At 38.5% G+C, this 25,205-nt stretch overlaps 2 protein-coding genes across 3 annotated transcripts; one reads left to right on the top strand and one right to left on the bottom strand.

The window, feature by feature from the left end:
• Nucleotides 1–579: 579 nt before the first annotated feature.
• mEFTu2 (mitochondrial translation elongation factor Tu 2) lies at nucleotides 580–2,062 on the bottom strand. Its single transcript, XM_069819507.1, has one exon. The coding sequence runs from the start codon at nucleotides 2,045–2,047 to the stop codon at nucleotides 641–643; it is 1,407 nt and encodes a 468-aa protein (XP_069675608.1). The 5' UTR covers nucleotides 2,048–2,062; the 3' UTR covers nucleotides 580–640.
• A 231-nt stretch (nucleotides 2,063–2,293) lies between these two features.
• PIG-O (phosphatidylinositol glycan anchor biosynthesis class O) lies at nucleotides 2,294–23,345 on the top strand. 2 transcript variants are annotated; one of them, XM_069819505.1, is made up of 5 exons: nucleotides 2,295–3,369; nucleotides 6,505–6,575; nucleotides 11,381–13,114; nucleotides 18,374–18,774; nucleotides 23,090–23,345. In XM_069819505.1, exons 1-5 carry the CDS (start codon nucleotides 2,507–2,509, stop codon nucleotides 23,285–23,287), a joined length of 3,267 nt encoding a protein of 1,088 aa, XP_069675606.1. In that variant the 5' UTR covers nucleotides 2,295–2,506; the 3' UTR covers nucleotides 23,288–23,345. The 2 variants fall into 2 exon arrangements, with proteins under 2 accessions (XP_069675607.1, XP_069675606.1); XM_069819506.1 differs by lacking the exons at nucleotides 18,374–18,774; nucleotides 23,090–23,345 and adding an exon at nucleotides 15,700–15,838 and having other exon boundaries at nucleotides 2,294–3,369.
• The last annotated feature ends 1,860 nt before the right edge of the window (nucleotides 23,346–25,205 follow it).

Consider the following 25,205-nt stretch of genomic DNA (forward strand, 5'->3'; position numbering starts at 1 on the left):
ATGAAGCTACAGGAGAATGGAGAAAGTTACACAACACAGAACTGCACGCATTGTATTCTTCACCTGACATAATTAGGAACATTAAATCCAAACATTTGAGATGGGCAGGGCATGTAGCACGTATGGGCGAATCGAGAAATGCATATAGAGTGTTAGTTGGGAGGCCAGAGGGAAAAAGACCTTTAGGGAGGCCGAGACATAGATGGCAAGATAATAATAAAATTGATTTGAGTGAGGTGGGATATGATGATAGAGAATGGACTAATCTTGCTCAGGATAGCGACCGATGGCGGGCTTATGTGAGGGCGGCAATGAACCTTCGGGTTCCTTAAAAGCCAGTAAGTAAGTAAGTAACACAAATCAGATATATGTGGTCATAGCAAGATCAAAGATTCAAAAAGCTTTCCAAGAGGACCTTTTAAATGATTCAAAATTAAGTTTTGTGCTGCATTCTACATGTGTTGTAGCATAGTTACACCAGTTTTTGTCTACGAGCTGTTGCCGATCATTGCTTAAGAACGACACTGCAATAGATAGACTAACACTACTTATAATAGACTACACAAATAAAATGCAATGTTCTAGGAATTAGACACAATTTATTAGGAACTAAAGAATATTTTTTTACACTCAAAACAGACTACTGATGTTTTTCTATAATTTCAATTTTGCTGAGATTTGATTTGACAATAGTGATATTGTTTAACCTTTGCACAATGATCCCCGTGCCGACTGTTCTATTGTTTTCTCGTATTGTGAATGACTGTCCCGGGCTCATGACCATTTGCCTGAGCAGGGTCAGGTACACCGTGCCGTGCTCTCCGGGCATCAGCATTTCACCGTCACACAGATCAACGCGGCACGGCACATTCCACGTCTTGCTGAACAGCTGCTGGATGTACTTCGACGTCACTGGCTTGCTCCGTCCACCCTCTGCCCTCGACAGTAAGTACATTTTGGCTTCAAAATGGTTACCGATACTCTGGCTGCCAGCTGCACATAGGAGCATGCCTCTCTGAACAGCCTGAATACGAACCCCTCTCAACAGCGCGCCTATATTGTCACCTGCTTTAGCTTCAGACACAGACTTCTTAAACACTTGCACGTCTGAAATGGTAGTTTTGATCTCTACATCAAAACCGAGTAGGTCAGCTTCTGCGTTTCTTTTCATCACACCTCTACCGAGTGTCCCAATAACAACAGTGCCTCTCCCTGGAACAGTAAAGGCGTTGTCTATAGGCAGTAGGAAAGGTGATTCAAAATCTCTTGTAGGAATTGTAAAGTAATTATCGATAGCTTCTAACAAATGCTCTACAGATTTTTCTCCAAGTTCTGATTTATCGCCGTTGAGCGCCAACAACGCAGAACCTCGTATCATCGGTGAATTAACTCCATCGAAACCGAAATCTTCCAGTGTTTCGCGCATTTCTAGTTCTACAAGTTCAAGAACGTCACTTTCCACTAAATCGGCCTTGTTTATGAAGACGACGATCTTATCCACGCCTACTTGTTTGGCAAGCAACAAATGTTCTCGTGTTTGAGGCATCTGACCATCGGTGGCGGCCACAACCAGGATAGCACCGTCCATCTGTGAAGCTCCAGATATCATATTTTTAATATAATCAGCATGTCCCGGACAATCTGTGTGGGCGTAATGTCTTTTTTTGGTTATGTACTGGATGTGCGTTGCATTAATTGTAATACCTCTCGCCTTCTCTTCGGGGGCTTTGTCTATTTCGTCATAGCTTACGAAGTTGGTTAAACCATCTTTGGATAATAATTTTGTGATTGCCGCAGTTAAAGTTGTTTTCCCGTGATCCACATGTCCAATCGTGCCCACATTACAATGCTCTTGTTTTTTATTACTAGAATAATGTCTCTTGTGCGATTGAGGAATTATTGAAAAATTAAAGAAATAATTGGACGTTGCTAGAAATCCCAATCGTTCAAAAATCACATTATTTCTTTCATAACCACATTTAGAAATATACTGTTTTATAAATTTGTAACCCCTTCTTGACAAACAACACATCATTACCGCTGCCATATTTGAAAACTAATTTGTCACAGTATAGCCAAAGTGTGAAAAATTATAATAGGTTTTGTGCTTTTATTTTCATGAAAGTCATAAACATTAACTATATTACCATTATATTCAAATCTAACAGTGTGTATTTACCTAATTATAAGACGATTTATAATATTTAAAAACTACGGGTTTATAAAAAATTATGTTTCAATGTTACAGGTCCTGTTCCATACCGACATCGTAATCGACCATGCAATCGATACGATAGCAATGACCTAACCACAGTCTAGTTCGTGACCCAACCCCTCAGCACGAAACCGATGATAACCTTTCATTGAATCAATTGTTATGGGTATTCTGGATTAAGTTGTAAGGTTTTGAGTTCTGATAATTGTGATGGTATCACATAGCATTTCGTGAAATGAAATGTGAACGTTGAAGTTTTCAAATATTACAAATGTTGCGTCCTAAAACAAAATGGAAAGACAGTGGAAATATTTTTTATTGTTGTTATGGTTTTCGTATTTGTTTGTATGTGGGGTGCTCCTGTTTACTCGAGGTTTCCTTCTTAATAGAGAGGTGATGCCTCAACGTTCATCATGCAAACAAACCAATATACTATGTAGTACTAAGAATCATGGTGTTAATTATATTTATAATTCATCTTTTAATGACAATCCAGGCGAAGAACCACAAGAATGTTTACAAGAGGAACTCTGGATGGGATCTAGTGATTCTATAGACTACAAGTCAACTTGTGGCTTGGGAAAGACTAAAGTGGTGTTGATTATTATTGATGCCTTGAAGTTTGATTTTGTTTATTTTGATGAAAAACTTAAAAATGAGGATTGCCTTCCTTATCAAAATAAGTTAACAGTCATTCATGATTTATTGTCAAAGAAACCAAACAATACAAGACTCTTTAAATTTATTGCTGATCCTCCAACTACCACCATGCAGAGACTGAAAGGCTTGACAACTGGAAGTTTGCCTACTTTTATTGATATTGGTTCTAATTTTGCTACACCAGAAATAAATGAAGATAATGTCCTAGATCAATTAAGATCACAGAATAAGAGCATTGTTTTTATGGGTGATGATACTTGGTCTGGTTTATACCCAAAACGATTTATCAGAGAATATTCTTATCCATCATTCAATGTATGGGACTTAGACACAGTTGACAATGGAATAATGAATCATCTCCTACCAGAAATTGTGAAGAAAGATTGGAGCCTTCTTGTAGCACATTTCTTGGGTGTGGATCACTGTGGACATCGATATGGTCCGAATAATCCTGAGATGGCAAGGAAATTGAATGAGATGAATGATATGCTCGGGTACGTACAGTGGGCCTACTCTAATGCAATGTTTCTCAGCTTTTTTTTGATGATCAGACACCTTTTCCTCACTTCGCTTTAGTTCGGCCCCCTGGCATAAGATATAGCGTACAACAGTGTTTCTCAACTGGGAGATCACTGTCTTTTGGAGTGCCAAAGGGCAGTCAAGGAATGAAATGTGTGAAATTTCCATTCTACATTTTTTAAGCTGGCTATTTTTTTTTTTCTATACAGCAACCTCTTGTTGGTATTAATGTCCCCAAGTTTCATTAGAATCAATTAATACTTTTTGAGTTACTACATTTTTTTTTCAAAATGTGAGTTATTTACTCTCACAAAATATAGGTTATAGATCTGAAGAAAATCTTTGACATGCATATAAATTAACAGAAGAGTCATAATTCGAATTTTAAAGGAATAAGTGACTTGAAAGTCAGCTTAAAAAAATATTTTTTTAGTGTCAAGGTAATAATTTTATTTTTACTTTTTTAAATATTCAATTTATCCAAAAAAGGCTTTGTAGTTTTGTTAACTAGCCTAGCTATACTTTTCTGAATATACAGTAAAATATGGTAGTTTGAATGTGAGTAAATGCAGGAAAAAAAAAAGTGTGAAAATGACTTTAAAACGTCGATTTTCCGTGACCAGAACTGTTTGTAATTATTGTGAAATATAATTAAAGCATGAATTTTAAGAACGATTATGTTCATAAAATTTTATAAAACAGTTATATTACCGGTTGTTCTGTATGGCTGTGAAACTTGGACTCTCACTTTCAGAGAGGAACAGAGATTAAGGGTGTTTGAGAATAAGGTTCTTAGGAAAATATTTGGGGCTAAGAAGGATGAAGTTACAGGAGAATGGAGAAAGTTACACAACACAGAGCTGCACGCATTGTATTCTTCATCTGACATAATTAGGAACATTAAATCCAGACGTTTGAGATGGGCAGGGCATGTAGCACGTATGGGCGAATCCAGAAATGCATATAGATTGAAGTTGGGAGGTCGGAGGGAAAAAGACCTTTAGGGAGGCCGAGACGTAGATGGGAAGATAATATTAAAATGGATTTGAGGGAGGTGAGATATGATGGTAGAGACTGGATTAATCTTGCTCAGGATAGGGACCAATGGCGGGGTTATGTGAGGGCGGCAATGAACCTCCGGGTTCCTTAAAAGCCAGTAAGTAAGTAAGTATGTTAATAAAATTGTCTAATATATAAAAGAAAGGTCAATGATTTTTTTCTGTAAAAATTGAAATTGAGTCCCCCCCCCCACGATCTGTTGTTTTCGGTTTAAGACACTTTCAGCTGTCACTATCATCCTCATCACCACTGCTAAATTATATAGTACACAGTGAAATATATCCCATGGAAATCCTGGCAGTTGATAACAACAATGCATTGTCAAAGGGAGGCATTGGATTGTGATTGTATTGTATTTATTAACATTCCATGGTATTCGTACATTGCTCACAGCTAGAATATGGAACAAGTCAAACGAAAAAAAAAAATCTTGATAGTATTATACAGTCTTAATTAGGCCTATTCACAGTCTAGTTGAAATATAATATAGTTTATTAGTACAATACAAAGTTTTAGTATCAGTACTTAATAGAACACAGAAATATTCATGAAGTGTTATTGAATGTCATGAATTCACCTAAGAATAGAAGGCGTGAGAAATTAGGTACTTTTTTAATTTGGCCCTAAGTAATCTTATGTTTTGATTTTCATTTTTTATATCCATTGGGAGGCTATTAAAAATTTTTACTGCCATATAACTCACTCCTTTTTGATAGCACGATAGACTTGCTGATGGATTATGAAAGTCATTTTTTGACGCATATTTATGCTATGAACTGTTGAATTAGTTACAAAGTTTTCACAATTACATACGAGGAAGATTATTAGTGAAAAAATATACTGACAAGCCATGGACATTACTTGCAGTTTTTTAAAATAGTCCTACACGATTCCCTAGATTTTGCACCTACTATTATTCTAATTACTCTTTTTTTTTTTTTTTGTCGTAGGAATATACTGTTACTATCTGTGGAATTTCCATAGAATATTATTCCAAATTTCATTACTGAGTGGAAGTATGCAAAGTATATTGTTTTTAAGATATTGATACTTGCTATCTCTTGCATAGATCTAATAGCAAAACATGCTGAATTTAAATAATTGATTAAATGGCGATCTAACTCATGTTAATTGTGTAAGCATGTGCGGCTTACAGCTGTTTCGGTGCTTCTTCACATCATCCTCAGAGCCTACTAGATCTCGGCGTCATCTCGAACTTCGCTGCTTGTTGTGTGGGTACCTTCGATTGTTGATAAATGTTGAAATGTGGAGTCAAATAGTGTGTGTGTTCTGAAATTGATCTGTGTGTTGAGAATTTGATCAGGGTGTGTTTTAGTGTGTCTGTATATTTCATATTGTTCTGGTGTGTTGAGTTTTTGGTTTTTGGGTTGTATGTGTAGGATTTCCATGTCTGTATTTAGCAAAGCAGCGAAGTTCGAGATGACGCCGAGATCTAGTAGGCTCTGAGGATTGTGTGAAGAAGCACCGAAACAGCTGTAAGCCGCACATGCTTACATAATTAACACGAGTAAGATCGCCATTTAATCATTTATTTATATTCAAGTGTTAAAAGTAGTGTACGAAAGATTCAACATGGATGCTGAATTTAGTTTGGAGGTAATTTCTTTAATGTGATTTTTCCAATTTAACACATTATCGATTTGTAATCCAAGAAATTTGGTTGTTGTTGTTTCTATTAGGGACCTGCTATTAATCATTAGGTTTGATATTTACGAGGTTGAATTTTAGCAGGACTTAAATTGGATTATGTTAGTTTTGTTACAATTTAATACTAATTTATTGGCTGAAACTAATCACATATTTTGAGGAGAATTGCATCTGTTGAAGATTGAAATGTGTTGGAGTTATTGGCTGTAATTACTATACTTGTGTCATCTGCAAGCGATGCAGTTAGGAGAGAAATATCACATATTTTTATTTAATTGTGCCTAGCTGCATTTTTATATAGAATATTTGTTTTTTTTTTCTTTGGTTTCAGATAAGACTATAGTAATTATTGCCATAAAAAATTTAACTCTTTCTATTTACAGATTAGTAATGGACACAGTTGATGATGACACAATGGTGATTGTGGCTGGTGACCATGGGATGACAGGAACAGGTACCTACTCTGAATTTCAGTATTATGTTCTTTGACGCCTAAAAGAGCTAAAATTCGATAAATATACAGGGTGCTCTAAAATTCCCCTTACAAACTTCTAGGACTTGTTAAGGGGACTGAGTAGATAATATTTTGAATTGGAACCCATGTCCGGAAACGTACCGTTTCTGTGCTACAGCCGTTTGAAAGCAAGCACTGCCTGAACGTACGTCACGTGTCTCAACAAGTAGTAGCTTCGCGATTCGTCCGCCTGCAGCGTTACATGATGAGGGGTGCTTACGTCAGATCATGTGATGTCAATTGACGTTTATCCTAGCTCTCGGTTCAGCATGACGGCGCACCTCCTCACTTTTCACTTGCCGTTCGGGAACATCTGGACCGACGATTCGAACAAAGATGGATAGGCCGAGGTGGTCTAATTGCATGGCCTCCACAATCACCGGATTTGACTCCATTGGACTTTTTCCTCTGGGGTCGTATGAAGAGTTTGGTTTATGAGACCCCTGTAGAGACAGCAGAAGATCTGGTGGCATGAGTTGTGGTCGCTGCAGGAGAGATTGCAGATACACCAGGTGTGATAGAGCGCGTTTACCAAAACATCATTCGTAGGTACAATGCGTGCAACGAAGTTGGTGGTCGCCACATCGAACTGCATTTGTAGTTGATTTGAGTGTTAACCATCATTTGGAAAGGACAAAAACAGCTTAAGTTGAACAAAAGTGTTTGTGACAAATGATTCAGTTTCCATTTTGTTTGTTTGGTTATTAATGAGTTGAATTGTAAAACAAGTGATGTACTGGGTCACGCCTCATAATAAAATAAATTACTTGTACCGGACATGGGTTCCAATTCAAAATATTATCTGCTCAGTCCCCTTAACAAGTCCTAGAAGTTTGTAAGGGAAATTTTAGAGCACCCTGTATATACGTAATATGATTAAGTAGATGTAAAACATCAGCAAGAATACAGAGTAGCCACAGTCTAGTATATACAGTCACGAAGCTTGAGGTGATGAGAGTACTAGGAACAATAGACTGTGCCAGTACTATTTCGCATTGTCCGTGATGAGGTGATAGTAGCGATCCTAGTGTTTAGCAACTATCTACAGATGCATATTCCCTACATATTGAGCTTCGTGACTGTATATACTAGACCAGCCGTGGCGAAAATGTGACTCACGAGCACATCATGGCTCCCAATGATAGTTATGCGCTTCCTACCTCCCACAACCCCCACCCTCTCACTCACTGGAGTCAAACTCCGTTCCATTTGTATTTGTCTCTGATCTGTGAGTGGCATATCGTTGCAGTGTCTCTCTCGAAACCATGTACCTCTACAAAAACGAAAGTTCCAAGTAGGATAGGAGGACGCATTTTTTGCTGCCAATATAAGGAGAATATTAAATGTATGATTTGTTCATAAGTATTACGAGGAAAACGGTTGTATAACATAAAACGGCATTATACTACATGTTACTGATGAAACATTAAAAGATTAAGAGTCATCATCATCATCATCATCTCTGTATGTCGATCCTTTTTTCAGCAAATGTACGAATAATGCGGTTAGATCTTCAATTTAAAGTCACAGATTTGCAATGTGATGTTAAATGAAAGCTAGATGTAAAGACTTGACAAATGTTTAACTTTTCAAATCTTTGCCAAAAAATAAATATGTGAAGCTTCGTTCTTTCACTTGCTCTGTTAAAGCCATGTTCGCTACAACTTACGTTTGTGAAAAATTATTTTCAACAATGAAAATAGTAAAAACCAAATTTATATTACGACTGACAGACAAATACTTTCGTGATCAACTACGACTGGCAGTAAGCGACATAATTGCTTATTTTGAAACTCTGTCGCAGAGACATTCTGAAGACAGTTAATTTTAGGTTGTGATAATGTATCCTATGTTTTCTTGTTCATTTCTTTCTTCGTTACACGTACTAAACATTAGTTTGTAGCCTTGTAGTGCATAAAATTATATTTAAGTGCTTGACGTAAGGAAAACGAAAATCCGTTAATAAGTCAGACAGTTGCTTCACTTCCCCTTCGGGTGTCCGCCTCCCTCCATAGGTGCTACGCACGTTGCAGGTTACACAGTGGCTCGGCGCACGATCGCATTTTCGCCACGACTGTACTAGACTGTGGAGTAGCCAAAGAAAATGCATACACTGTTTGTTCATCAATCACTTTGGAACAAATTGAAATAAAGATCTCATTTTCGGGGATATTGTAGCTTAATGTTGTTAGTTGGCAGTGATCAGATAAAGGCGCAGGTGTAGTGTGAAAACAAAATGGCGGATGCTGTCGTTCGAACAATGGAAGGCGATTTTGAAGTGGTATTTTAAGTTTGAAAACATGATCGCTGCTCAAGTTTAGTAAACGTGCTTTAGAGTAGTTCAAAATACTGTTCTACATTTAACCATGCACAATAAAAACATCTATTGTCATAGCAACCGATTTTATCACTCAATATATCCAGCAATGTTGCCACTACTTTATTTACAACTCATGTATATTACCTTATTTTAACAATTTTAAACATTTAAAGTTTTAAGTTTTTATAAAGTTTTATACTCATATTTAGGATTTATTTATTTATTTAATCCACTCTACAATGTAATTACAGAGTAGAGAAAAAAATAACAGTAGTAATACATATAATACTGTAATGGTAATTTAATCTTAAACTCCAACAGTTACAATCCAATACTACTCAACAAATGATATCAAGCAAATATTACATGTAAATCTCAGTAAATAAAAACAATAGTTAGATTATATTAAAGTAATAAAGCCAGTGATGAAATGCAAATAACTAGTCACAGATTAATAACAATAATACAATAACTGATAAGGGACTAGACCTACGTTAAGTCAGAATTAGGAGTGAGTTCGTAATGATAATTGATATGAAATAATTTAAGAAAGAAGACCAAAAATGCAATATGCAAACCAGTTAAAACCTATTTATTAGCGAAATATTTATGGAGTGTTTTGAACACTACCGGTATTTATTTCTCTCAAGAGTGTGGTTCTATCCTGAAAGATGTCAATATTGCTCAGTTTATTATAGAAGGAACAGATTCTGAGAAGTGGAGAGTACTTACAGTAGCGTGCAAATTAATCCGAACACGACATATTTTTACATTTTCTGTCACTGTTGGCCTCACAGCTGCTCATACCACTTTAACTGACATCTGTAGTACGTGTAATTCCATTGTTGAAGGTCTGTCGTTATTATTTTTTTTTTATAATATGTGACATTTTGCCTGTCGCTTTGTACTTATAAGCATTTCAGTTGTGTTGAAGACTTAATACTGCAATCCTGTGTACATTCTGTCGTCTTCACAAATGGATACAACTCCACGAAAACGGTCTAAAATTATAACATTAGCAGAGCATTCTTCTATGACACAGAGGCAAATTGCTGCAGAATGTCACATCGGTTTGGCTACTGTTAATTCGATCATAAAACGATATAGGGAGACTTGATCCATCACATCCCAGAAAAAAGGAAACTGTGGCCGGAAAAGGAAGACTTCACCTGCAGATGATTGTTTAATTGTCAGGAAAAGTAAATTAAATCCTAGACTAACTGCTGTCGACTTAACCCGCGAGTTAATGGCTACCACTGGGGCGAATATTCACGTCACAACAGTGCGGCGTAGGCTTTTGGAAGCTGGACGAAGGGCTTGTAAGCCTATTAAGAAGCAACTGCTAACCCCTGTTGTGTGCGAAAAACGCTTAATGTGGGCAAAATTACATCAACACTGGACAGTGAATGACTGGAAGAATGTACTTTTTTCCGATGAGTCTCATTTCGAGGTCCACGGCCACCGTGTTTCTTACGTACGGAAAGGAGCCGAAAAAGTAACAGCAGCTCATCTCCAACAAGCACCCAAATACCCCCCTAAAGTAATGTTTTGGGGTTGTTTTACACATGAAGGGCCTGGAGCATTAATACCTATCAAGGGAATGATGAATTCTGGCAAATATATTCACTTATTGGAAACCAGAATCGTACCCCAGCTGCAAAAATCATTTCCAGATGGCAGAGGTGTGTTCCAACAAGACCTGGCACCATGCCATACGTCTCGAAAAACTACAGAATTCTTCAACAAGAAGAATATTCAGGTACTCCCCTGGCCAGGCAACTCACCCAACATCAACCCCATTGAGAACTTGTGGTCAATTTGTAAAAGAAGAATGCAAAAAATGGATTGTTCTACAAAGGAGAAGATGATTTCTGCCCTCATTGGTGTATGGTTTCGCGATGAAGAAATGAAGAATATTTGTGGGAAATTAGTGGAATCCATGCCAAATCGTCTCAGAGCTGTTATTAGGAACAAGGGAGGCCACATAGATTACTGAGGTATGTCTTAGATCCTTTTTTTTTATCCTGTTTGAGTGTTTTTTGCATAAGTAATTACGTTGTTCGGATTAATTTGCACGCTACTGTATAATAACATGTCCTAGCATAGTTTATATTAAATGTTTTACTCTTCCTACAGTTCTCTCTTGGTACATGTATTGCTATCCTAGACAGTAGATGACTATTTACAGAACTTGTAGTATTAATACATAATACTACAAACGTGCCTCGCCTAGGTACCAAGAGGCCATTCAGAATAGGTGTCTATAAGCAATAAAGCTTGATTGAAAACTGTCACTTATATAAATAGACATAAGCATTTTCCGTGATAAAGTTAACCAATAATAGAATTTAATTTACAGTAGACCTATGATAAACAACAATTGAAGCACAATTTATTTTTTTGTTTCCTTATGGTGTTTGTGCAGGCGATCATGGTGGAGATAGTGAGGCAGAGGTGACTGCAGCAATGTTTGTGTACTCTTCAAAGCCCCTCCTGTCAGCCGACATAGCTCCACGCACTGCCACAGTCAACCAGATAGATCTAGTCCCGACACTTGCTGCTATACTGGGTCTCCCAATTCCGTATGCGAATCTAGGAACGACCATACTCGAGGCTCTGCCTTCCCAGAACAGAGGCATTCTCTCTGACTGGAGATTTGCTTTGAGAGTTCTGTGGGAAAACGTGCAGCAAACTACAGAATATCTGACGCAGTACTCCGAGAAAACGAATCAGCTGTCACAGGAAAAACTAAGTCTACTGCAGCAGAATTACGCCACGATCAAAGAAAGCATTAAATCTTTGTCCAGCACTGAGCAGTATAAAAATGTTTTCTCATTGGCAAGGGAATGCTTGTCACAAGCAAGGCAGATGTGTGAAGAGGTTTGGGTGCAGTTCGACGCTGTGCTGATGACCAGCGGCTTGCTGCTGATGTTTGTGACCATCTTCTTCAACCTTGTGCTAGTCGACAGCGTCCCAGGCGATAAGCTGAAAGCACTGATTGACGGAACATATCTTTACATCGTGTTTGGCTGTCTGGTTGTCTCTGTGACAGCGATTTCCGTTGCTTACTGCCTGGGTTTGGTCGATAAGATAGAAGTGTCGATGTTCTTTTCAACGGGGATGCTGTCGATAGCCCTGATCTTCATGGCCATTATTCGAATCTCTAACCAGTGGCAGTCCCAGGTGAGCATGAGCGACTGGCAAAGCACTGCGTCCCGTCTGCTGCTGCTGCTGAGCCTCTGTGGGATGTTTTCTAACAGCTACATCGTGGAAGAAGCCTCCGTGCTGTCCTTCCTGTTCCTCACTGCAGTGTGGTTGCTTGTCTTTCATTCAAAGCCGGAACCAGTCACTAAAATAAAGGCATCGGCTTCGTGGTACAGTAAAGCTCTGATCACACCTCAGAGGTTGAAGTTGCTTATGTTGGTGACACTGCTGAGCGTTCTGGTGCGCATGTCTGCGTATTTCTGGCAGTGCCGGGAAGAGCAGGTGGGTTGCGAGTCGTTCACCACCCAAAAACTGCATTCTCTGGCTCGCCTCTTCAGCATCCAGTACTGCAACTCCCAGTGTCTGATTGCATCGATTTGCTTGGCTCTCCTCGCAACGGTGGCTCGCATCTGGCTGCGCAGCTGCGGCAACCTGGTTGGTTTCTCCCCTTCTGTCATCTTATCGCGGTATGGGCCTACGATTGTCGTCGTCTGCACGGGCGGTTTCTGGGTCTTACACACTTTGCCGAAGGATGCGAAATCGAGGATGTTTCTACCTTGGCAGATCCAGATGCTGCCTTGGATCGTGTATGCGATTGTTTGTGTCGCCCTCATCACCGTGTTTGCTCAGCCGTTGAGTGTCTACGTGGTTCCTAGGAAGAGGGAGAGTGTTATTGTGCCGATATATGGCCAGACCAACATCATCCCGCACCTCTTCAACCAGATGAAAGACTCCATGCAGGCCCGCAGCAAGTCCGGTGATGATCTCCCCATTGTGTACGGTCTGGCAACAGTGTACAGTGCCGTGCTGGTGAATGTGGGTGTGTTCGTGTGCCTTCTTCTGGCTCTGCTCCTGGGGGACTCGCTGGCGCCTTCTATGGTGTTGCAGGGCACCACCGCAACTCTCTTGGTTGCCATCCTAGCAGCAGTGCAGTACGAGAGATCGCTTTATACAGGTGAGATCAAAGTTTCTGCAACGCTTGTAAGAAGGGGATATGCTTTAGAATCAATCATTCTTCATTTTGAATCTTGCATACACTACTTTTAACACTTGAATATAAGTAATTAACTAGCGGACTTACTCGTGTTAATTATGTAAGTCTGTGCAGCTTACAGCTGTTTCGGTGCTTCATCACACCATCCTCAGAGCCTACTAGATCTCGGCATCTCGAACTTCTCTGCCTGTTGTGTGGGTGCGTTTGATTGTTGAAAAGTGTTGAAAAGTGGAGTCAAATAGTGTGTGTGTACTGAAATTGATCTGTGCAAAACACATCCTGATCAAATTCTCAACACACAGATCAATTTCAGTACACACACACTATTTGACAACACTTTTCAACAATCAAACACACCCACACAACAGGCAGAGAAGTTCGAGATGACGCCGAGATCTAGTAGGCTCTGAGGATGGTGTGATGAAGCACCGAAACAGCTGTAAGCCGCACAGTCTTACATAATTAACACGAGTAAGTCCGCTAGTTAATCAATTATTCATTCTGATGGTGAATAAAGTACAGGACTACTATAAATGATTAATTCGATTTCAAAAGACTGTATTTGATACGTGAAGAGAACAACAACCATTATTATAGCTGTAATACAGTAGAATTCCTCGTATCCGGCAACTATGGGGAAAAAGCCAGTGCCGGATAACGGATTTTGCCGGATAACTGATTTTGCCAGATAATTGGAAAATACGTTTATAGGTTATGTAAAGACACAGTGTACTGTACGAACATTTTTTTCCACGTTGAAATTTAGTAATTTATAGATATTTAAAAATAAAGTTCTGAAATACGTACAATGTTTATTTTTAGTACTGAATACGGTAATGTTGTTGTTGTTGTTGTCTAACGCCAGGCGTTTGACAATAAAGTCATTTGACCTCTTGCACTCCAATATTTTTCAAAGATATTATCATGACCAGCCACTGAAGCACAGATTTTGAGGTGTTCCGAATCCATTTCTTGGTTTGAGTTGCACAATGGGCAGTTAGGGGACTGATATATTCCAATTCTATGCGGGTGTTTGGCCAAACAGTCATGGCCTGTTGCCGATCTAAATGCAGCTACAGACGATTTTCGTGGTAAATCGGGAATTATGATGCAGAGAGTTCCATTATTTCCCTTGAGATTGCATTATCAAATTTTGTTTGTTGAAGTCTAAGTATGTAGATTTAATAAATCTTTTCACAAAGTAATACATAGATTTAGTAACAGGTCTGTAAGTAGCAGTGCTGCCTTTCTTTGCTAAAGCATCCGCATTCTTGTTTCCCAGGATTCCACAATGGGATGGTATCCATTGGAATTCAAGTATTTTGTTGAGTGATATTAATTGAGAGAGCATTTTAGTTATTTCTGCTGTTTGAGATGAAGGTGTGTGTTTAGAGACTATTGATAGAATAGCTGCTTTGGAGTCTGACAATATAACTGCATTCCTAAATTTATTGATGTGGCATAGAAGATTCCTGAGACTTTCACTTATTGCAATGATTTCTCCATCAAAACTTGTTGTTCCATATCCAAGAGATCTATAAAGTGAGAAGAGACAGCACGTAACACCTGCACCGGCACCTTGTTCTCTGGAGATCAAGGATCCGTCGGTGTATAAATGAAGCCAGTTTTGTGGAGGGTACCTAATATCCTGGGAAATGAGAATGCAGATGCACTAGCAAAGAAGGGCAGCACTGCTACTTACAGACCTGTTACTAAATTCACGTGTGAAAATATTTATTAAATCTACATACTTAGACTTCAACAAACAAAATTTGTTAACACAATCTCAAGGGAAAAAAATGGAACTCTCTGCATCATAATCCACAGTTAATTCCCTATTTACCACGAAAATCGTCTGTAGCTGCATTTAGATTGGCAACAGGCCATGACTGTTTGGCCAAACACCTGCATAGAATTGGAATATATCAGTTCCCTAACTGCCCATTGTGCAACTCAAATCAAGAAATGGATTCGGAACACCTCAAAATCTGTGCTTCAGTGGCTGACCATGATAATATCTTTGAAAACTATTGGAGTGCAAGAGGTCAAAGACTTTATTATCAAACGCCTGGCATTAGAAAACAACAACAACTCACATCTTTTTCCGACTCTTCCATTTCACATGAATCATTTTTTTTTTTTGACCTAGTCAAAAGTGCCGTTGTTTTGGTATTTCCGGTTATTTGGGTACCGGATACGAGAGATTTTACTGTACTTTGGAAAATACATTCTTTGAAATCTGATGAATCATTTATAGCAGCCTTGTAGTACATTGTTTCACATTTATCACCATCAAAATAAATGATTCTAAAGCGTATCCCCTCCTTATAACAAAGAAGATTTAAATTCAAGGTACGAAAAATGCAGCACTTGTCTAAAATGACCAATTTATACATTAATCAATGTTTCCCATAAAATGTTGTGCACGACAGTTACATGTTAGAAACTTTCGTTTATGTGGTGAGACTCAAAATAGTCTTCCTAGCAGTGTCCCACATAACAGATTTTGTAGAGGAGAACTGAGTCTTTTTGTTTTTTGTCACTAGAATCGTCTGACAGCACCAATTCCCTCAGCGCTCAGCAGTTTTGTGGCTGCCTCCTCACTAGCAGTGAGGCATGGCCGTATCTTCCCTGTGACACTGGATGAATCCTTCCATATACAATAGAAAACGTACAGTTCTGTCTTTGATAATCACTTTATGAAGCTTTGCTAGTATTAGTTTTCATTAATTAGACATAGACATAAATTTAAAAGATTGCCTACTGGAAACTTGGAGCAAATAATTAGTCAGTGCCATATTTTATGTACTTTCAAAATGTTTCATGCAAGTACAAATAAATAGTACGCAACCATCTATGTGTATGTTGTCTGTGTGCGAGTAGGTAAAAAATGTAGTCAGTAAGGATAAACTTAGCAACGAAAATCCTTAACGTGATTCCTTGAGAAAGGAAATAGAGCTTGTGGAAGAACCCTCTCTGATTGGGAGTGCCCAAACAAAATTTTCATTCATCTGATTTTCTCTCCACGAAGTTATAGTACCTGCTTTGCAGACGGGAGTCTATGCACCAGGATGTTAATTATGCTGTAGGACATTTTGTGGATCATAACAATAATAATAATGTCTGTCACATAGTTGGCACAAATTTCCTCATGATGCATTTTACTTGTTTCTCGACAATTCATTAAGGGGACACGCTACTGAGATTTCTAATCCACAATTTTGATTGTAAGTTTTTGAAATTTTAAAATCGAATAGATGTTGATGAGTTACATGTGCACAATTATTTTCGAAATTTTATGTTGAAAAATGTACTCGGAAAAAATAAAATATAAAAAAGTGTTCATAATTTTAGTAAACAAATATCTGGGTCTCATATAAAGATAATTTCTTTCTTAAACTTTTAAAATGACGCTAAGACTACCTACAATGAAATGGTGCATGGGTTTGTTCCTAGTCAATACAGTTCATCAGTAAAAAAAAAAAAATTAACTTTTAACATTGACCAAAATTGACGAAAACTCAGTACCGTGTCCCCTTAATGGGGTAACGGGTGAAATTTTGGTTGTTTTCAGTCAAAAATCGCATTTTCTTTTTCTTGTGAAAAATGAATCAGCAATATCTTATTTATATGTTGAGCAAGTTTCCATACTCTGTGCGCTCGAAAGCATACAGATTACGCAAGGCAACCTTGAACTTCAATTCCATGCAAATTTTACAAGCTGTTTTCTCACACTTTTTTTTTCAGCACATTTCGTAAGGTTTGAAGTGTAAAGGCTCTTACAATTTTGACGATAGGAACATGAAATTTTTACTGCATGTTCTATATACTGTGGTTAACAAAATAGCACATGGGTTTTATGATTAAATTAATCCTTTTTTAAATAAAAAATGAAATATTTATAGTTACAGTGGATAATTTCTATTTTTAAGTATGCAATGGTTATAAATTTTTTTCTCCTCTTTTATAGTAAAGATATAGGAAAACTAATTCCTTAAGTCTTTTTCTGAATATGCCACTGGTCATGCAAAAAAAATTTTCAAACATTTTACTGAAAAATTGAGCAACATATTTCATTTTTTTATTTTTAGTGGGTTATTTTACGACGCTGTATCAACATCTCGGGTTATTTAGCATTTGAATGAAAGCACGGTGATAATGCCGGTGAAATGAGTCCGGGATCCAGCACCGTTAGTTACCCAGCATTTGTTCATATTGGATTGAGGGAAAACCCAGGAAAAAACCTCAGACAGGTAACTTGCCCCAACTAGGAATCGAACCCAGGCCACCTGGTTTCGCGGTCACACTCGCTAATCGTTACTCTACAGGTGTGGACAACACATTTCATTTTGAAATATGCAAATTTTTCAAAATATTTTTGTAGCAGCAGTAACAAATATAAATGATACTCTGGAGGAAATTAAACACAGAATAAATATGGGAAATGCTTGTTATTATTCGGTTGAGAAGCTTTTATCATCCAGTCTGCTGTCGAAAAAATCTAAAAGTTAGAATTTATGAAACAGTTATATTACCGGTTGTTCTTTATGGTTGTGAAACTTGGACTCTCACTTTGAGAGAGGAACATAGGTTAAGGGTGTTTGAGAATAAGGTGCTTAGGAAAATATTTGGGGCTAAGAGGGTTGAAGTTACAGGAGAATGGAGAAAGTTACACAACGCAGAACTGCACGCATTGTATTCTTCACCTGACATAATTAGGAACATTAAATCCAGACGTTTGAGATGGACAGGGCATGTAGCACGTATGGGCGAATCCAGAAATGCATATAGAGTGTTAGTTGGGAGGGCGGAGGGAAAAAGACCTTTGGGGAGGCCGAGACGTAGATGGGAAGATAATATTAAAATGGATTTGAGGAAGGTGGGATATGATGATAGAGACTGGATTGATCTTGCTTAGGATAGGGACCAATGGCGGGCTTATGTGAGGGAGCAATGAACCTCCGGGTTCCTTAAAAGCCAGTAAGTAAGTAGTAAGTTTTGTTAATAACTCGGAAAGTAATTCGCTCACAAAAATGAAACTTTATCACATCATTATCTATCAAATCGTGATTATGCGTGGAAATAATTAAGGACGTACCTTGAAAAATGTAGAAAATAGAAATTTCACCCATCACCCCCCTTAAATAAAGTATTATCACTGAGAAAGTAAAAATGGCTGTATTGAGGGTGGATGAATTGTAATGACTTCCCTTATTGCAGCTCAGCTCTTCCACGTGCCGTGGTCCTCGGTGATGTGTTGGGGCTTCCTCACCGTGTACTTCTTCTATGGAACGGGCCACACGCCCACGTTTCCTGGTATCCGGTGGGAGGCGGCGTTTGTGGGCACGGGTGGGCAGTTCGTGAGCAATGTAGTGCCCGGCCTGCTGGTGGTGCTCAACACGTTCGCGTCGCACGTCCTGCTGAGTCTGCTGCTGCCTGCACTCCTCGTGGTGCCCTTCACACTGCACGTCATGTTCCCCCGGCTGCTAGGCGCCGGCAAGGACGACGCCAAGAGCAAGGACTTGCGGCGCGGCGAGCTGTTCCTGTTCGAGAACGACGACCTGCTGCTGCACGCGCTGTTCCTCCTCTGCACCAAGTTCATCTTGTTCTTTGCAGTCAGAGTAAGTGCATCTGCAAAAACAAATAGATCATCCTGGGTATTAATACCTCAGCTGAGTCAGTGCTGACTCAATCTTGTCAATAAGCACAGAATATTTAGATGCCCACCAAAAAATCTACAGGCCCACTTTCTTAGGTAACTAATTTACTGCATTTTAAAGGCAGCTGGCATGATTTGTTAAGAAACCAGTTAGAATGCATTCTGTTGAGTTAAAGAAGGGATAGATGCTAAGAGGGATGAAGTTACAGGAGAATGGAGAAAGTTACACAACACAGAACTGCACGCATTGTATTCTTCACCCGACATAATTAGGAACATTAAATCCAGACGTTTGAGATGGGCAGGACATGTAGCACATATGGGCGAATCCAGAAATGCATATACAGTGTTAGTTGGGAGGCCAGAGGGAAAAAGACCTTTAGGGAGGCCGAGACGTAGATGGGAAGATAATATTAAAATGGATTTGAGGGAGATGGGATATGATGATAGAGAATGGATTAATCTTGCTCAGGATAATGGCGGGCTTATGTGAGAGCGGCAGTGAACCTCCGGGTTCCTTCAAAGCCAGTAAGTAAGTAAGATAGATGCTAACTAATCCCTTAACCCAGTATTTAAAAGTCCCGGTGTTAAGGTGAGTGAAATTGAGGGGCTGGGTGCAAGAAGGGCATTTTAGAGGATGTGCCCTTTTTGAGTAAAAGGCTTTATTGTGTTCTCTGATCTTCTATGCATATGATCATCAAGTTGTAGTTCAATACTGTGATTGCAGAGGTCGGGAGTAACCAAAATGTAAAGGTGTCCATAGGTAACATCATTACGGTTTGAATTTTCAACATCAGTTTTCTTAAAACTTGCATTTGAGAGAAGTGCCTTTGTTGCACCCAACCCCTCAATTTATATTTTATATTTAAATGGCAAAATCTTTTATCACCAAGACAAGCCGGTTTTCGACAACTAGACTCTACCAATGAACAAGTCATATGCCTCGGCCAAGAAATAAAAGACAGTTTTAACAAGAAAGAAGATACCTTGGCAATATTTATTGACTTTCAGTTAGCATATGACTCTGTTTGGAGAAATAAATTATTACTAAAACTCCAGAAATTAGGTATCTCCAGCAATATGTTCAGACGGATATCAGAATTCCTTAGTCAAAGATTCATTGCACTAAATTCAATAACTCACTTTCTAGTTACAGACAAACATATCGAGGTCTACCTCAGGGCGCTGTCCTCAGCACAACTTTATTCAATATCTATATAAATGACTTACCCTCCCTATTAGAGGAATCAAACATGAAAACAGCACTATTTGCAGATGATATAGTTTTGTGGACTTCCGGATCTTACAGACATAGAGACAAAATTCAAAATTCTGCTCTTAAAGCTCTAAATCAACTACATGAATGGAATACATCAAATTTGATGACACTCAATTTAAGCAAAAGTAACTACCAAATATTTTCACCCTGTAAAAAACAAAGAGAATTCAATATCCAATACAATGGCCAACACCTTCCTAGGACTTATGAATCCAAATATCTTGGAGTTATTTTCGATAGTAAGTTAACATGGAGCAACCATTTGAAATACATTTCTGAAAAAGCTCGTAAAAGATTCTCCCTTCTAAAAAGACTAGCAGGAAAGAAATGGGGATGCACTAGGATTACTTTGAACACTACATACAAAATCTTTATACAGCCAGTGCTGACATACTGCGGAGAAATTTTAATTACTTCACCTTTCATAAACGAAATAGAATATGTTCAAAACCAAGCTCTCAGACTCGTTACTGGTGGAATCAAAACAACGCCAATAGATTCTATGAGATTCCTCACTAATATTAACAGCATCAAAATGACAATAGAAGAAAAAGCACTGATTCAATATGAAAAACTTATTAGATTACCAGGAAACAATTGGCATTCATACAGTCCTCTCTGTAGATTGAAAACTCAAAAAAGTTTCATATCCATTGTTCAAGAATTAAAACAGAAAATCAATATTCCGAATTTAAAAGAAAACTTACAAATTAAACCAAACCCTTTAACTCTATTAAATATAGAATATAATCTAAATTTAACAGAAGAAATCCTAAAATCAGAAGTAAACACTGAAATACTGAGACAATTAATATTAGGTACCCTCCACAAAACTGGCTTCATTTATACACCGACGGATCCTTGATCTCCAGAGAACAAGGTGCCGGTGCAGGTGTTACGTGCTGTCTCTTCTCACTTTATAGATCTCTTGGGTATGGAACAACAAGTTTTGATGGAGAAATCATTGCAATAAGTGAAAGTCTCAGGAATCTTCTATGCGTCATCAATAAATTTAAGAATGCAGTTATATTGTCAGACTCCAAAGCAGCTATTCTATCAATAGTCTCTAAACACACACCTTCATCTCAAACAGCAGAAATAACTAAAATGCTCTCTCAATTAATATCACTCAATAAAAGAATTGTATTCCAATGGATACCATCCCATTGTGGAATCCTGGGAAACGAGAATGCGGATGCTTTAGCAAAGAAGGGCAGCACTGCTACTTACAGACCCGTTACTAAATCTACGTATTACTCTGTGAAGAGATTTATTAAATCTACATACTTACACTTCAACAAACAAAATTTGATAACACAATCCCAAGGGAAAAAATGGAACTCTCTGCATCATAATCCACAGTTAATTCCCGATTTACCACGAAAATCGTCTGTAGCTGCATTTAGATTGGCAACAGGCCATGATTGTTTGGCCAAACACCTGCATAGAATTGGAATATATCAGTCCCCTAACTGCCCATTGTGCAACTCAAACCAAGAAATGGATTCGGAACACCTCAAAATCTGTGCTTCAGTGGCTGGTCATGATAATATCTTTGAAAAATATTGGAGTGCAAGAGGTCAAATGACTTTATTGTCAAACGCCTGGCATTAGAAAACAACAACAACATATTTTATACAATTTTTAAGGTAGAGACTTAATATCTTATATACTTAATCTGCTTTGTATAAGTATTCTTGCTTATAAATTTGAATATGATCAGATGAAAGGTTTATGAATTATTCAGAATTAAGAAAATATAATTTGCATATTTTCAAAATCTATCTCCTCTTACAAAATTTAAGTGTCATGCATCACTCTTTTTTTACAGCATCTCTGATATGGTTAGGAAAGAACTATGTATTCAGAATTTCAAATTTATATCTATAAATGAGAGAGATGATATGTGTCAGAGGAAGAGCAGTTGTTTGTATGCATCTGAAGTCTGTCTAGTGTAATATGTAGCTAATCGACGATGTATGCAATGGAAGGGGAAAGGAACTGGCCACCCTACCCCATTATCTCCTTGCCTACTTGCCTCATAAGTGAATGCTTCTTGGTATCACTTGTGAGGTTCAGACCTGTCTTCGGACAATTGACTAAACAATGAGAAAGAAAACTTTAAAAATGATATGCAACTTCAAGAAATCCCAAAAAGACAAAGTATATGATTATGTCTCGTGACCATAATATTGTACGAAATGGAAATATAAAAATTGGAAATTTATCCTTTGAAGAGGTGGAAAAATTCAAATATCTTGGAGCAACAGTAACAAATATAAATGACACTCGGGAGGAAATTAAACGCAGAATAAATATGGGAAATGCCTGTTATTATTCGGTTGAGAAGCTTTTATCATCCAGTCTGCTGTCAAAAAATCTGAAAGTTAGAATTTATAAAACAGTTATATTACCGGATGTTCTATATGGTTGTGAAAATTGAACTCTCACTTTGAGAGAGGAACATAAGTTAAGGGTGTTTGAGGAAAATATTTGGGGCTAAGAGGGATGAAGTTACAGGAGAATGGAGAAAGTTACACAACATAGAACTGCACGCATTGTATTCTTCACCTGACATAATTAGGAACATTAAATCCAGACGTTTGAGATGGGCAGGGCATGTAGCACGTATGGGCGAATCCAAAAATGCATATAGAGTGTTAGTTGGGAGGCCAGAGGGAAAAAGACCTTTGGGGAGGCCGAGACGTAGATGGCAAGATAATATTAAAATGGATTTGAGGGAGGTGGGATATGATGGTAGAGACTGGATTAACCTTGCACAGGATAGGGACCAATGGCGGGCTTATGTGAGGATGGCAATGAACTTCCAGGTTTCTTAAAAGCCAGTAAATAAGTAATCACAGTAGACAAGAAAGATGACATGTTCCTTGAACTAATAATTTCTGCACCCTGTCAGTCATCTCCATTCTGTTGTCTCCTACCTCTGAACAGTAACTGTTCGGCAGTAACACATAGGTATTACCGTGTTGTGTTGCAGATGTTCGCGTGCATGCTGGCTGCCACGATCCATTGCCGCCATCTCATGGTGTGGAAGATATTCACGCCCAAGTTCATCTTCGAGGGCCTCGGCCTGTTTGTTGTGCTTGTTTGTGTGTCCGTTAGCTACCTGCTGGTTGTCCGAGTCACAGCACAGATAGAGGCACTCATGCTGTGGCTGAACAAGGACAACAGGTGACATGTCGGCCTTCAAATCTTAGCAACAATAGTAGAAAATAAACTTTATACACAGTAAACTACCAAGTCGTCATGTCTTGTCCAGTGGCATTCCTCTCCTCATATTCCTATCTTTTGTCATATTTTCAGTAAATAGAGTCGCCAAATGATTCTTCTAATAATAATAGTAATAATAATAATAATAATAATAATAAAAAGGTATCCCCGTAACATGCCATGAAGGCACTTGGGGGCATGGAGGTAGAGCCCCATGCTTTCCATGACCTCGGCACTAGAATGAGGTGGTGTGGTCGGCACCACGCTCTGACCTCCTTTTACCCCCATAAAGACCCAGTACTCAATTTTATAGGAGGCTGAGTGAACCTCAGGGCCGTTCTGAATGTTTGGCAACGAGAAAAAATCCTGTCACCACCTGGGATCGAACCCCGGACCTTCCAGTCCGTAGCCAGCTGCTCTACCAACTGAGCTACAATAATAATAATAATAATAATAATAACTTATTTTGATTAAGGGTGTTTGAGAATAAGGTTCTTAGGAAAATATTTGGGGCTAAGAGGGATGAAGTTACAGGAGAATGGAGAAAGTTACACAACGCAGAGCTGCACGCATTGTATTCTTCATCTGACATGATTAGGAACATTAAATCGAGACGTTTGAGATGGGCAGGGCATGTAGCACGTATGGGCGAATCTAGAAATGGATATAGAGTGTTAGTTGGGAGGCCGGAGGGAAAAAGACCTTTGGGGAGGCCGAGACGTAGATGGGAAGATAATATTAAAATGGATTTGAGGGTGGTAGGATGTGATGATTGAGACTGGATTAATCTTGCTCAGGATAGGGACCAATGGCGGGCTTATGTGAGGGCGGCAATGAACCCCCGGGTTCCTTAAAAGCCAGTAAGTAAGTAATAATTTATTTTAGCTGGCAGAGTTAAGATCATAAGGCCTTTCTCTTTTACTCAACGTACAAAAGGTATACATATAGTGGATGGACTATTTAACTTAATAAAGTAATTAATACATGTCATAATAATTACTTTGAGCATTTACAGTAAAACCCTGGATTACTAGCATAACTCGTTTTGTAAATGTGCTCTGAACCCAAAACACTAAACTTGCATATCAAAGTGACTTTCTTCATAAAAACAATGCAAATTCTGACTAATTTCTTTTACAACTTTTATTCGTATAAAATACAACATAATTTAGGTAAAAGTCAATACAACAGTGTAATACAAATTACTTTACTGTAATTTTATTTCTTAGTGTCTTTCACTTGCTTTACTGATTAGTAAACTTCTTGAACATTTAAAGAAAATATTTTCACTATCATTAACGGAATCCCTTGACTGACTGTAATCTTTTGCTTTAACTATTGTCAATGCATTTCGAAGTGGTAGATCAAGTTCAAGCAATGAACTGCATTTACCACGAGTGCTTACCCCCATTTCTGGACTATTATCCTCAACTAAAGTCAGTTGGAATAGCCGGGATTACCAATGTTTCAGTTCAGTGACTCGTACGTGGTTTGTATGTGACCTTGATCTATAATAATAATAATAATAATAATAATCCGTGGCGCTACAGCCCGTGAAGGGCCTAGACCGACCAGCCGGCTGCTGGCCTCATGTCCGAAGCAGAGGTGGACGATCATTCAACAAGAATGGAGGTATCGTGTGGTTAGCATGATGATCCCCCCAGCCGTTATAGCTGGTATTCGCAACCGGATTTCGCTACCTATCATAGCTCCCCAAGTGCATCACGATGCTGGGTGAGCACCGGTCCCATACACTGGCCGAAATTTCATGAGAAAATTTCTTCCCCCATGAGGACTCGAACCAGCGCGCATTCCGTAACGCGAGTCCTAGGCAGGATGCCTTAGTCTGCGACACCACGGCGTGGGACTGTGACCTTGATCTG

This window comes from Periplaneta americana, chromosome 2, assembly GCF_040183065.1.
Source record: "Periplaneta americana isolate PAMFEO1 chromosome 2, P.americana_PAMFEO1_priV1, whole genome shotgun sequence".
Lineage (NCBI taxonomy): Eukaryota > Metazoa > Arthropoda > Insecta > Blattodea > Blattidae > Periplaneta > Periplaneta americana.